Source organism: Tursiops truncatus, chromosome X, assembly GCF_011762595.2.
Source record: "Tursiops truncatus isolate mTurTru1 chromosome X, mTurTru1.mat.Y, whole genome shotgun sequence".
Classification (NCBI taxonomy): Eukaryota; Metazoa; Chordata; class Mammalia; order Artiodactyla; family Delphinidae; genus Tursiops; species Tursiops truncatus.
The window spans coordinates 124,067,588-124,082,898 of NC_047055.1; the positions used below are offsets into that span (position 1 = coordinate 124,067,588).

General features: G+C 45.5%; 1 protein-coding gene across 6 annotated transcripts in view; it reads right to left on the reverse strand.

Moving 5' to 3' along the window:
- LOC117310372 (steryl-sulfatase-like) overlaps nucleotides 1-15,311 on the reverse strand; it is a 184,525-nt gene that overhangs the window by 88,953 nt on the left and 80,261 nt on the right. For all 6 annotated transcript variants that reach the window (XM_073799015.1, XM_073799013.1, XM_033849899.2 and 3 more), the window contains one exon: nucleotides 328-468. In XM_073799015.1, the coding sequence (XP_073655116.1) occupies nucleotides 328-464 (137 nt within the window). In that variant the 5' untranslated portion in view covers nucleotides 465-468. The remainder of the gene's footprint in view (nucleotides 1-327; nucleotides 469-15,311) is intronic.

Consider the following 15,311-nt stretch of genomic DNA (forward strand, 5'->3'; position numbering starts at 1 on the left):
CCGAAAACAGAAGACAAAACAGAAGAGGCGAACCAAAGGGAGGGAAACATGATGATGGGAAAAAAGCCACAGACTGGGGGCGAGGAAGAAAGAATTATGATGAATACCTTCCCAGTGAGCCGTCTGAGTTCATCCAACAGTGATTCGAATAGATAAGTCATCACACCTGCCTACTAACGCCTGTGTGTGTCTACGTAAAGTCGTACAGGAAAGTGCGCCGTTGGGGGGCTCTGAACGTTTCCCCATGGCCTGTGCTCTGTGAACATGCGCTGCCCATCCCAGGACGGCGGCCCGTGAAGGGAGCCCTGTGTTTACACGTCACCCAACCTGAGGGTCTTGTTTCCATAGCAGCCAGGATCCCCAATGCCAAGGTCGTCGGCCATCAGCAGGACGAAGTTGGGCGTTGACACCGCATGGCTCCGGGCCTCATAGATGAACAGCAGCAGAAGCAAAAGCGTCCTCATCTTCCTGCAAAGGGCAAGGGGAAGAGAGACATGAAGGATGCTGGCCTGAGGCGGCCCACCCTCCTTCTCTGCGACCCTCCCCCCCCTCCCAGTAGAGGACGTTCTGTCGACCTGGCCACCCCTGACGACATGGGCTGCAAAGCATCTAAGATATCACGTAGCGAAGAACTGTATCCTCTCTGTCCTGTGTGTCTGTTTCCAAAACAAACACTTCTTTCTCCCTGGATAGCAGTGACCTCTCCTTTCTACCCCAAACCAAAACATAGGCTCTGTCTAGAAAAATGAAGACACAATCATCTCTTTATGGAAGGCAGGCTCTGTGTCATCAGCTGAAAGTTCTCTACACTGAAAAAAAAAACCGGGCATTTCAGGACAATCCAATTGTCAATGTCAAATCCTTTCTAAAACTAGCCACGAGTTTCGGCGTAGCGGCTTTTCAAAGGGAAACACGTAGAGTTGGGCGTGATGCAAACCTTTCCAAGCTCAAGGAAGACATGGTTCACAGCCTGGGGCGGCTCTGGGTGTTAGTAAGTGGCAGCAAACGCAGTGGAGGGGAGGGAAAATCCATCCACCTTCTATGGCTGTCATCCCAACGCACACTCACCCCCCTGCCCCGGCATTTCACCCCCTTCAAGAACGACGGGCCGGAGGACTTTGGGGGTGGATGCACACCTGAAACTCCTGCTCTGTCGCCCGTAGGAACTACCAAGTGAACACTCAGGAGAGGGACAGAACCTGCCCGCGTCTGAGCAGCCGGGGGCAGAAGCATCCTCAGGCCTATCCCCTTGGGTGGGGTTCAACGTCCTCGGGGCCAGAACAAGGGGCCAGACCGAGGGATGCACACACCTGAGCTATCGCTCACCTCGAGAGAACTCAGGACTTAGGGAAACGAGAGGAAACCTTAGCAGAACCTGCGGCATCAGGAACTCATCGGGGGCGGGAAGGGGCCTGGGACGTGCAAACCCCACGGGAGCTGTGGGGTTCCACAGGAGGCATGATGGCCACATGCCGCAGAAATCCCGTGAGAGTTTCGTCGGAGCAAACAACACGGGTGCTGCTTCCAGAGGACACCCAGACGCCAACCCAGCCACCCTCACGTGGTCCTCTTCTTTTACTGCACCCCCTTGCTCTCCGTCACACGGATCCTCACCTAGAGTGGGATGTGGAAAGACAGCCCAGCCCCCAAAGATGTGCAGGCCCTCATCCCTGGAGCCCACTTGGAACGGGACGGTTCTCTGTCATGGGAGCTGTGCTGTGCCGGGACCCCTGGACCCACTCACTCGAGGTCTGCAGCGCACCCTCCCACCCTGACTTGCGCCACCAGAAAGTCTCCCGACGCTGCCTCATGTCCCCTGGGGCATGAAGTCACCCCCAGTGCAGAACCACCGAGTCACCGCCGGCCCATCACCCTCTTCATCATCTGTAAAATCATCGGCGAAACCTTCGCTCCTGTATGTACATGGTGACGCCTCACTCCCTTTGCTGTCATAGGCGGGCAGCTTGGCTTCTGTGGAGGGACTTGGAAGCTCCAGCCCATCTGAGCAACTGACTTTCTCCTTTGCACCCACTAGTACATCTTCAATGCTAACAGGTCACGTTCCTCGGCCATCCCGTGTCCCCGTCGGTCACAGAAGCCCTTGCATTCCTGGGCATGTGGGCAACAAGCTCAAAGAGGCTCTTCGAAGAGGACCTTAGGCTCCGAGCATTCCTTTTCGTCTTGCCTCACCTGTGACTTATCTGTCTCTGGTCCACGTGGACCATCTCTCCCCACCACACCTTTTCATCAGATGTTCTGCTCTCCGAACAGTCATCTTGCCAGTTGCCTTTCTGAGTCCAGATCAAAGGACCCTCACCCCCAGTGCGTGGATAACTGGAGCCATACCTTTCTCTCTTGACCTACTTTCAGTCTCCCCTCTCTGTCTCTCAAGGATCTTTTCACAAAGGCAAACTCGGCGCCCTTTGTCTAAAGATAACGGACCAGGGAAATGTGACCATTCAACGCGCTCTTCTAGAGCTCACTCTCTCATTCCTGTCTCCCGCGTGCTCTCTTTGGTGGCCTGTCTTTGTCGGGGAGTAGAGGCATGAGGGCAGAATGAAGAGTCAAGGGTCTCGTATCAGCTCAGGCCAGCCACTAGGAGGCCTGGGCCACCTCCTCGCGTGGGCGACTCATCCACATTTCACCAAGATGCCATCTCTGCGGTCGGGCAGTCAACTAAACGCCTGTTTCTTTCTTTTTTTTTTTCAGTGCAGAGAACTTTCAGCTGATGACACAGAGCCCACCTCCCATAAAAAGATGGAAAGAAAGGGTCTCCATGAAACCAAGATCCCCGCACCCCCATGTTCGTCACAGCATTATTCACAATAGTCAACACACAGAGACAACCTTGGTGTCCACGCACGGATGAAGGGATAAAGACAATGTGATACAATGGAAAGTTACTCAGCCTTGAAAAGAAAGAAATGCTGCCACTTGTGACAATATGGATGAACCTGGAGGATGTTATCCTAAAGGAAATAAGCCAATAACAGAAGCACACATACCGCATGATCTCACTCATATGCAGAATCTAAAAAGAGGAAGTTCAACTCATAGAAACAGAGAGTATAACTGCGGTTGCCCCGGGCAGACGGGGGGCGGTGGCACAGAAGAAATGGGGAGATATTGCTCAAAGGGTATAAGCTTCCAGTTATAAGATGAATAAGTTCTGGGAAGTAATGTGCAGCAAGGTAACTATAATTAATAACACTGTATTGTATACTTGAAATCTGCTTAAACAGTAGATCTTAAGCACTCTATCCATAAAAAAAAGTCTTAACTGTGTGAGGTGACCAATGTGTTAACTAACTTGACAGTGGGAACCACTTCATGACGTATATGTATATCAAATCACCATATTTAAATATACGCAATTTTATTTGTCAATTATACCTCAACTGAGCTGGAAAAAAAAAGAATATCCCCTTCCCTCCTGCTAAGAAAAAGAAAAAGAAATAAAGGGTTTCCAAAATGATAAAGTACTAGACAAATGTAACTTGTTAGGAGTATTTTTGTCTTTCAATACCTTTGCAGCTAAAAGCCATTCACTGACAATTCAACCAAATCCATTTCCACAAATGCCTATGAGGTAAAAATTGGCTAAACGACACCATGATGGTCTTGTGATGGTTTCATGGTTGAATGAGACACTGAATCATCCCTGCAAGGCTCCAAGAGGCCAAACGAGATCTTCTATGAACCCACTAAACTAAGTGACAGATGTGGCTTCTGCAGATGAGTTCCAATCCTGGTACCCCTGCTTCACAGTGGTGAAACCGCAGGACATTTACTTAGCCTCTTTGTCATCATTTTCTTCTGTAAAATGGGGATTATTGTGAGGATAACATGATATACTTAGCACTATGACTCAGTAAGGGACTTGTAGGTGCCAGTACTTGTTAGCTGCAGTTATCAGCAGCATGACTATAATTTTGTGTAGACTCTAATAAGTACAGTCACACAGCTTTAAATGAAGATGTGGGAGGCCAACTAAAAGATGGCCCGATGACACCCCTCCTGGTACTCACATCTTGCATAATCCCCTCCCTATGAATGTGGCTGGACTTTGAAACTTGGTTCTGACTAACAGAAGATGAAAACAGTGATGTGACATCACTTCTGTGATGAGGCTGCAAACGAATATGACCTCTGTCTTTCCAGCAGACTCTACTTCTTGCTGGATTTTGATTAGCTGAGTTTCCACATTGGAGAGACCCCCATGACGAGGAACGGAGGAAGGCCTCCAGCCAAGAGCCAGCAAGGACATGAGACTCTCACGCCACCAGCCTACAAGGAACTGAACCCTGCCTACAAGGATCTTACTGAGCCTGGAAACAGAGCTTGCCTCTGTTGAACCAGTGTTGAGCCAGTGGATGAGACCACCATCCAGGCTGGTACCTTGATCCAAGGAGAGGAGCCAGCTAAGCTGTGCCTGGGTTCCTGACCCATTGAGACGGTGAGATAACAAATGTGTGTCACTTTGAGCTGCCAAGCTTGGGGGCTGTTTGTTACACAGCAGTAGGTAACTAATACAAAGTGCAGTAGCTTAAGATGGGAAGTTCAGCTGTGCTGATGAGGACCTGAAAAAAGCTTTCCATGCTGGTGGCTCAGAAGGTCATGCTGAATGTATTTTAAGAAGATGTTTCATTATTAATGAGTAGGAGGAATTTATATAAGTAATTTAAAGATACATGGCTCAACTTTTATTTAACATAGTTTTGGAAGTCCTAGCCATTGCAATCAGAGAAGAAAAAGGAATAAAGGGAATCGAAATTGGAACAGAAGATGTACAACTGTCACTGTGTGCAGATGACATGATGTTCTACATAGAAAATCCTAAAGATGCCGCCAGAAAACTACTAGAGCTCATCAAAGAATTTGGTAAAATTGCAGGACGCAAAATTAATACACAGAAATCTCTTGCATTCCTATACACTAACAATGAAAGATCAGAAAGAGAGATTAAGGAAACAATCCCATTCACCATTGCATCAAAAAGAATAAAATACCTAGGAATAAACCTACCTAAGGAGGCAAAAGACCTGTACTCAGAAAACTATAAGATACTGATGAAAGAAATCAAAGATGACACAAACAGATGGAGAGATATACCATGTTCCTGGATTGGAAGAATCAACATTGTGAAAATGACTATACTACCCAAAGCAATCTACAGATTCAATGCAATCCCTATCCAAATACCAATGGCATTTTTTACAGAACTAGAACAAAAAATTTTACAATTTGTATGGAAACACAAAAGACCCTGAATAGCCAAAGCAATCTTGAGAAAGAAGAACAGAGCTGGAGGAATCAGGCTCCCTGACTTCAGACTATACTACAAAGCTACACAGTCATCAAGACAGTATGGTACTGGCACAAAATCAGAAGTATACATCAATGGAACAGGATAGTAAGCCCAGAGATAAACCCACGCACTTATGGTTACCTAATCTAAGACAAAGGAGGCAAGAATATACCATGGAGAAAAGACAGTCTCTTCAGTAAGTGGTGCTGGGAAAACGGGACAGCTACATGTAAAAGAATGAAATTAGAACACGCCCTAACACCATATACAAAAATAAACTCAAAATGGATCAAAGATTTAAATGTAAGGCCAGATAAACTCTTAGAGGAAAACACAGGCAGAACACTCTCTGACATAAATCACAGCAAGATCCTTTTTGATCCATCTCCTAGAGTAATGAAAATAAAAACAAAAATAAACACATGGGACCTAATGAAACTTAAAAGCTTTTGCACAGCAAAGGAGACCATAAATAAAACAAAAAGACAACCCTCAGAATGGGAGAAAATATTTGCAAACAAAGCAACTGACAAGGGATCAATCTCCAAAATACACAAACAGCTCATGCAGCTCAATATCAAAAAAAAAAAAACCAAACAACCCAATCAAACAATGGGCGGAAGACCTAAACAGACATTTCTCCAAAGAAGACAGATGGATGGTCAAGAGGCACATGAAAAGCTGCTCAACATCACTAATTATTAGAGAAATGCAAATCAAAACTATAATGAGGTATCACCTCACAAGAGTCAGAATGGCCATCATCGAAAAATCTACAAACAATAAATGCTGGAGACGGTGTGGAGAAAAGGGAACCTTCCTACACTGTTGGTGGCAATGTAAACTGGTACAGCCACTATGGAGAACAGTATGGAGGTTCCTTCAAAAACTAAAAATAGGGCTTCCCTGGTGGTGCAGTGGTTGAGAGTCCGCCTGCCGATGCAGGGGACACGGGTTCGTGCCCTGGTCTGGGAAGATCCCACATGCCGCGGAGCGGCTGGGCCCGTGAGCCATGGCTGCTAAGCCTGCGCGTCCTGAGCCTGTGCTCCACAATGGGAGAGGCCACAACGGTGAGATGACCGCGTACCGCAAAAAAAAAAAAAAAAAAAATAGAGCTACCATATGACCCAGCAATCCCACTCTCGGGCATATATCTTGAGAAAACCATAATTCAAAAGGATGCATGCACCCTAATGTTTATTGCAGCACTATCTACAATAGCCAGGACATGGAAGCAGCCTAAATGTCTGCTGACAGAGGAATGGATAAAGAAGATGTGGTACATATATAGAATGGAATATTACTCAGCCATAAAAAGGAATGAAATAATGCCATTTGCAGTGACATGGATGGACCTAGAGACTGTCATACAGAGTGAAGTAAGTCAAAAAGATAAAGACAAATACTGTATAATATTGCTTATAGGTGGAGTCTAGAAAAATGGTACTGATGAACTTATTTGCAAAGCAGAAATAGATCACAGATGTAGAAAACAAATGCATGGATACCAAGGGGGAAAGGGGGTGGGGTGGGATGAATTGGGAGATTGGGATTGACATATATACACTACTATATATAAAAGAGATAACTAATAAGGACCTACTGTATAGCACAGGGAACTCCACTCAATACTCTGTCATGGGCTCTATGGGAAAAGAATCTAAAAAAAGGGGGGCTATAGGTGTATGTATGACTGACTCACTTTTCTGTACAGCAGAAACTAAGACAACTCTGTAAAGCAACTATACTCCAATGAAAGTTAATGATAAAAAGACCAAGCTCACTCCCGAAGCAAAAATCAATGAAATAAAAAGTAAAGACACATGGCTCAGCTCACCCACCATGTGAAAAATGAATTTTTGTTTTACAATTGAAAGTTGAAGATACCAGAAGAGGAATAAATGTTCTTGTGGCAGACACGTGTGAAAGAGATTAAATGGTGTGAAACTGAGACTCTGTGTGAATCTTAAGTAAGTCTCAGCCCCAAATCCAGCTACTCAGAGACCTACTTCGGGCTACTACGCTTGTACTGTACAGAAAAATCAAATATGATTTCTTTTCAAATAAATTTTTCTTCATTCTGTATTTACTTATATTCTAAGTGTACACAAGAAAAAACACACAAACCAACCATTCAGAGAACCACTCAGGTCCTGTGTTTCTCTCCAGGTTTTTCTTTTTCCTATGCTTGTGTCAACAGCTGAATGCACGGCACTCCTATGACTCTGTGCCCTGGACGCTGTTTTCGTTTTTCCAAGCAGATCTCTCACTATAGGGCGGAGAAAAGTCTAAGAAAGAGCAGGGGTCAGACATGGAAGACACTGTCAGCACACGAAGGACGTTCATTTTTATCCAGAAGTGATGGAGAGACAGTAAAGATTTTAAGGAGGCAGGGGACAGGCAGGTTTGATTTCCACTGAGATGGTCATTCTGCTACTCTGTGGCGGATGGATTGGCACAGGCTGGAGTGGACATGAAGATAAAGGCCACGACCCTACAAAGATGTCGGTACCCAGAGTAGGTGGGGACAGGCAGCAGAGGAGAACGGAACTGCATTGAGATGCAATCAGTAGACCTCGGTAACTAACGGGACAGGAAGTGTCAGGAAGAGAGGGCCGTGAATGGTACTTCAACTTTGCTCTGTGGAAACAGACAGGGGCCGTTAGCTGTCAAAGAGCACAATAAAGGAGAAAACATTTGGGGTTTAAGATTTTGAATCCTCTCCATGTTAGGATGTTGCTGTAGTAAGGACCCATTGTACACATGGGTGCTCTTTGGGAAAAAAAAAGGCATTCCAATTTTCTGTGCTGTTCAGTGAGAGGGTTAGTTTACGTGTAAAACTTTTTTCTTTTTTTTGTTTTTTTCGGTACGCGGGCCTCTCACTGTTGTGGCCTCTCCCGTTGTGGAGCACAGGCTCTGGACGCGCAGGCTCAGCGGTCATGGCTCACGGGCCCAGCCGCTCCGCGGCATGTGGGATCTTCCCGGACCGGGGCACGAACCCATGTTCCCTGCAACGGCAGGCGGATTCTCAACCACTGCGCCACCAGGGAAGTCCCTATGTGTAAAGTCTTTTAATTGAAATCCAATAGGGCAAAAGTCCGCTAATAATTATTAATATCTATATTAATTTCCGAATTGCCAAATGGTTTTGGTTCGCTCACTGGGACCGTGTATCATTAGTTATAGGTCCAAAATGTGTCTGGGGTAGATATTACTAAGGCTAATGTGAGAAATACCACCTAGTCCAATAAAGAATGTTTCAAATTTTATGTTTCTCAACAGCCACTTACAATCCCACTGCATTTGAATTATTATTGTCTGAAGTGACCAGAATTTATTTTTTCCCCACAAACATGGATTAGTACAAAGTGCTTCTAAAGACGTTTCAAACTGTTAAAAGAGTTAGTTGATAAAAGTACTTAAAAGTTAAATAAAAGTGCTCCAAGATATTAAGAGTATAGCACATTCACTTCTGAAAAACAGCATAATGTCTCCCCTGCAAAAACTAAATTATTTTTCTGAACAACCTTAATTTGGCAAAAAAGCAAGAAAAAAAAAAAACTTTTTTGAGAATGCAGCTATTCCTAAAACAGAATTATTGTGAAGCGGAGAGAGAAAAGAACGTTTTCATAACTAGAGATGTAATTACATTAAATTTGTCCATTAAAAGAATATTAACACTGCACGTACGTGACAGAAACTTTACCACAGCAAAACCAAAATGTCCCCGATCTAGTTGCTTGATGCGGAAAAGGCTTATTGGAAACAGAGAAAAACCTACATTGCAAACCACACTTTGTTTAGAAGAAATGCCATCTTTGTTCAACCCAAGCTATGTATCATCAATGAAATTTGCTTAACAAAGTGTTACCTAATAAATGTCCTATTTTAAATCCGTGAAGAAAAATAGTCTGACATCAGGGCAGCAAAAACCCCAAATGAATATGTGTTTAAACAGCTGTTTCTATAGATTTAAATACCTATTCAGATTGCTGTGTTTTTTCTAATATAAATATTCACGTCGTATTTATTTAGCGAACCCCGGTTTTTAGTGACTGTGCAACCCTGGCTGGAACTCTGGTCTGTGACTTTCAGGATACTCAAGTACACCCAGTACAGTTAAAGGAGCTGTGCTGAGTATTAATAAAGAAAGGTTAACTTTAAAAAAGTAAGTCTCGCCCAACCTCTCTGTTGACATTTGAAATCTTCCGAACGGTTGGGGAGACAGTCAGTTCTGGATGTTTGAAGACTCTCATGGCTCTCACTCACTTCTTCCCTTGCTCCTGAGTCCAGCTGATGCAGCAAGACACAGGAGGGAGGGCAGCAAAGCAAGGAACCCAGATGGGACCCCGCCCCCGCCATGCCCATGCTGTCGCCCTGTCTGTGTAGGTCTCCGTTCCCACACAATAAGAGGGCCCCCGGCATGTCTAAAAGCCCACCCTGTTTCTGTGCCCACACCTGATGGTTCTCTACGTCTGCCTGGAAATGCCTCTGCATTGTTTTCCAATGAGACACCAGAGGGACCGACTCTGAGAGCATCATCACAGAGCAAAATAGTCCCTGAAAACTGTAAAAACCAGAGTCTGAAAAGCATGTGACAGCCCATCCTGTTTGAGTGCCTGAAAAGCATTTCCCCCGCCGCTGACTGTCAGGGTCAATCTCTGGCTGCGTCAGCCTGCACTGGGTACCTCAGCAAAGGCGGAGTGTTCACCTTGAGATAGAGAAACAGAAAAGGCAGGTGCCCTGGCTGGGCTCCAGCTGATTTAACGGCACAGATGTGACTGTGTTTGGCATGAGATGAGATCCCTGCCGGCCCAGTCCAGAAACTGGGGAATTTCTCACGCAAAGGTACTAACGGTCCTGCCATGGCTTAAAGACCCAACCAGGCAAGGCAGCTGAAAGGGAGCCTGCTGCTGGAGCTCAGAGCAGCAGACAAATACAAATTCAACCCCAGTTGGAAGAGTAAGAGCAGAAGGCTTCAGAATGAGACAGCAACGGCAAAAAGCAGCAAAAACAACTCTCACCCCTCGCATGGCATCAAACTGTTAGCCTGGAGGCGCCCGTTTTATACAGATTGCTACCTACTTCTCACAACCAACGGCGCAGGCTGTTACTGTGCCCATTTTACAGATGAGCAAAGTGAGGCTGAGAGGTGACGTTATCTGCTGGAGGACATGTAGCCAGTGAATGATGGGGCGGGGGTCACAGCCCAGCTCTGTGGGACGCCAACTCCATTCCGAGACAAACGTGAGGAGAACTGTCCAGCTAAGAGCGGGCTGTAGGGATCGCCTAGAAAGGGGGCTGGGGCCACGTATGCAGGCAGGGAGGATCCTATTTCATTTTATATACGGTGGCGTTATTTGAATACTCATGACGCACTGGGTAGGTTGAAAATTATTTTTGACTGTGATAAAATCCACATAACGAAATTTACCATCTTAACCATTTTTAAGCGTACATTTCAGGGGCATTAAGTACATTCATCTTGTTGAAAACGATCCCCCCCCCCCCATCTCCAGAACTCTTCATCTTGCAAAACGGAAATTCTGTCCCTGTTAAACAACCCCTCATTTTCTTCTCCCCCAGCCCCTGGCACCCAGCATCCTCCTTTCTGTCTCTAGGAATCTGATGACTGTGGGTGCCTCTCACCAGTGGCATCACACAGTATTTGTCCTTCTGCATCTGACTTATATCACTGACCACAATGTCAAGGTTCATCTGTGTCGCAGTGTCACGATGTCCTTGCTTTTTAAGGCTGAATCGTATTCTGTTGCATGGATAGAGCACATTTTGTTTATCCATTTGTCTGTTGATGGTAATTAGTTTTAAAAGACCAAATATAGAAAATGAGACACCAAATCGTTAACCACTATTAACTCTCGCCCTGGTCTTCTGACCACTGTTAGAAAGTTCTCTTTTTTGGCTGTTTGAAGGGTTAAAATTTGCGAACACCTAGAGATTTTGAAATTATATAATACACCTGTTCATAACATGTTTGATCACTCTGAGCTGTATAGTGCTATCTTTGCTATGTATACATACCTATATAGGATGACAAATACATACTACATACATATATATAGTGACCGGCAGTATGCCAAAATATATATCTCAGTTCATAAATAGGTTACACACATACACATACACATCACCTTGTATTCATACGTTGAAATGTCTATGACTATCAATGTTTGATAAAAGTTAACAATTTAGTGTTTTCCCAAATTTACAAAAGAAATTTTTGTTGCTGCTGCTGCATTATTTTCAGTCTAAGTAGCTGAATATCTCGTGGCCAGATGTCTACAACTAAAGGTTCACTTCTAAGACAAAGGAAGATTAGCAGTTCACATACTCTGCACGTAATAATTCGTAATTATCGTGAGCAAATATGGAATCGTGTTCTCGTGCTACCCGGAAGATATATTACATCATGGAGCTTTGATAAAATGTCATTTTAAAAAAATTTTATTGGAGTATAGTTGATTTACCATGTTGTGTTAGTTTCAGGTATACAGCACAGTAAAATGTCATTCTGCAATGAGTGGATTGCCTTTTAAGATAAGAGGTTGTCTTAACCCTCAACTGCTTTTTTTCCAAAGCAAAGGAAAGATGCCTTTTGAGATGGAGCTGTGCTAAATCTAGCACGTTCACAAATGTGAACAAACAACGCAGAGAATCCCTGCTAGAGCTTAATTCCCTTGCACTTTCTTACACTTTGGAAGGCTAAGCGTTTTTAAAACAGTGTTCTTTATGCGGTTTCAAAGTTCTGTAATTAAGAGATGCCTCCTGGGACTTCCCTGGTGGTCTCCAGTGGTTAGGACTCTGCACTTCCACTGCCGTGGGCCCAGGGTTCAATCCCTGGCTGGGGAACTAAGATCCCACATGCAAGCCCCCCCCACCCCCACCAAAAACAAAAATCAAATAGGTACACTGAAAAAAAAAGAGAGAGGGAGAGAGAGGCCGCCCATAGATAAAGCCAGCTGGAATTAATTGTAACAGCGTTTGTTATGACCATGCACGCCCCTCCTGTAGACTTCCACTTGGAATGCATCTGAGTGACTTCGTCAACGGGATTCGCCCCTTGCTGCTCCCGTTCTAACTACTCCAGCGAGATCCCGAAGGCCCAGGATCTGTGGCACGTCTGTGCACAGGGCACTTATCGTTAAGACAACTGTGTGGGACGAAGCCATCTCTCTCTTGCTCTGCCTAATAATCTGCTCAACCTCCAGTCCTAAGGGCTGTGCCATTATCCACCACGCATCACGGCTCACCTCAAGTTTTCATTCATTTACAACTGGCTGAATTCTACAAAGAAAACTGTGTAACCGGAGTGGTCCTCAAAATTCTGGGGAGAGTCACCCTAGCTGGAGAGTTCTTGGTCCCAGAGAATAGTGAGCAGATAGACCATGACACTGGGATATGGAAGGAAGGGTGAGAAAGCCAGGTTTGGATGACCTCTCTAATGCTAAGAGTGATTTAGAGAAGGATTCTGTAAGAAAAACATATATAGAAATGGCTATGATCAGGAGGTCTGCATGTTCCCCAAATCATATGTGGAAATGCTAACTCCCAATGTGATGCTATTTGGAGGTGGAGCCTTTGGGAGGTGATGAGGTCATGATGAGGGTGGAGCCCTCATGAATGGGATTAGTGTCCTTACGCTAGAGGCTCCAGAGAGCTCCCTCACCCCTTCCTCCAGGTGAGGAAGTGACGGCAGGCCGTCTGGCTTATGCAGAGTCCAGTCCCTCCGGCTAGAGTTCTTTGGGGTTCAGGGCTGGAGCCGACAGTGTTGCTGTGTCTACAGAGGTCCTGTCTGCACAGAGTTTTCTCAGGGCCCTCACGGGGAGGAGCAGAGCCTGCGTCAAGACAGATTTGGGATATTCCTGCATCACCTGGCCAAAACACAGTGCCCCAATCTCACGTGAATTTCTCTTTTTTCAAATTTTAATTTTAGTGGAAGTGTAGCTGATTTACAAAGTTGTGTGAGTTTCAGGTGTACGGCAAAGTGATTCAGTGATACACATACGTATATTCATTCTTCTTTATATTCTTTTCTCACGTAGGTTATCGCAGAGTACTGAGTAGAGTTCCCTGTGCTGGACACACACAGGGATATACTGCTGGTTATATATCTTATCTATAGTAGTGTGTGTGTGTGTTCATCCCAAGCTCCTGATCTATCCCTCCCCACATCAGCAGCAACATGGATGGACCTAGAGATGATCATACTAGGTGAAGTAAGTCAGACAGTGAAAGACAAATATCGCATGATATCACTTATATGTGGAATCTAATTTTAAAAAAAGATATAAATGAACTTATTCACCCAAATTTCTAACATGCAGTATGAAGGAATGGGCCTACATTATAGTCAATCGGACAGAATGAAAATGCATGAGGAGAAAGACAGAATACAAAGTAGAAAGTGTGGAGCAGAAGAGAAAGTGAGGGCTTTGGAAAAGACATGAACTGCTTCTTTACATCCTGATATTGTCACCTGTGCTGTAAACATCAGAACGCCTCTGGGGTTGTTCCCCCTGCGATACTAAAGCTTTCGTGACGGGGGTGAGGACCGCTCAGGAGGGCCATGACTTGAGACGAGAAAGAAGAACATTATTTTAGCTGCTAGGATCTGGGCCAAGCTTGACCGATTTAACAACCAGATTAGGGCACAAGAAAAAGATGGCTCAAAACAAGTAGGACATCCCCACTGACGGGATGGTCAGCTGTTACTCCGAGGCTCACACTTCAGCAAGCTAGATGACCCTCTGCATTGAAGGAATTTCATAGAAATGATGATCAGCCTGGCCATCTTTCCAGGGAGGATAGGGTACTCCCTCCCCAGCACTCACAGAGTCACTGATGTTCTTTTAGAGATTATAAATAAGTGCATAGGGCACTTACTATAAGCAGAAGGCAAAGGCATTTTTCTAAAAAATTGCTTTGGTCGTTAAGATGGTGCGCAGCTGAAACGCATGGCCTCATCACCATCAGAACATTCTCCCAGGTATGAAATCCAGCCAGAGGAAGATGCAGGGTTAAATTGGTCCAAAGTGAGGGAGTGACCATGTCCTGGGCTGTGAGTCTGCAGCGAACTCGCCCCAAGGTCTCAGGGAACTGTGAGCTGGCCTTACATGTACAATGAGACAATGGGACTCCCCAGCACACAGCCCTGTGCGCTTGGGTGTCGGCAGGGCTTACAGCCTGGTCCCCTGACCAGCGCCAGACCCTGCCCTCCATCTTTCCCCCCAAGGAGTCAGCCTTCCCAGGGCCGGGGTCTGGGGAAGCAGGCACAGCCCCCTCATTCCCCATTAGAGTGGCATCCTGCTCCCCTGTTGTATCCACCTCATTGGTCCAGGCAAAAGTGAAAGCAAATTGGAATGGGAAGCTTCCCAGCCTCTTCCTCTTGGAAGCAAGAGTTCAGAAACAAACCAAGGCAGAGGAAGATGCAAACTCCAACAGAGCTAAGCATGGGTCGCTTTGCTTTCTCTGAAACCATCCTCCGTGTCTCAAGATGGTTAAAAGAAACAAATGGAAAGAAGTCCAATAAATGTCTTTGGTTAAGCAGAATGCATGTATAAAATCTAGGGACTTCCCTAGCAGTCCAGTGGTTAAGACTTCAAGCTTCCACTGCAGGGGGCGCAGGTTCAATCCCTGGTCGGGGAACCAAGATCCTGCATGACGTGTGGCACAGCCAATAAATAAATAAATAAAAATACAAGAGTTGGTAGTACAGGAACAGAGCACCATCCCTCCCACGGTGCTCATGCAGCCTGCAGATGGTGCTTGGTGTTCAGGGATCACCCCACGCACCCCTCTGTTCACCTCCCCATGACCTTCCCATTCACGCCAGTTTCCCCAGCTCCAGACCTCTGGACTCTGGGTCTGAATTGGGTTCCCCGGATCTACACTGTCTGGCTCTTTGCCATCGGATCCCAAATACCCTTCGACGACACCCCAGAACGCAAATGCTGACACTGAGCCTCTGTCCACTCAGGAGACA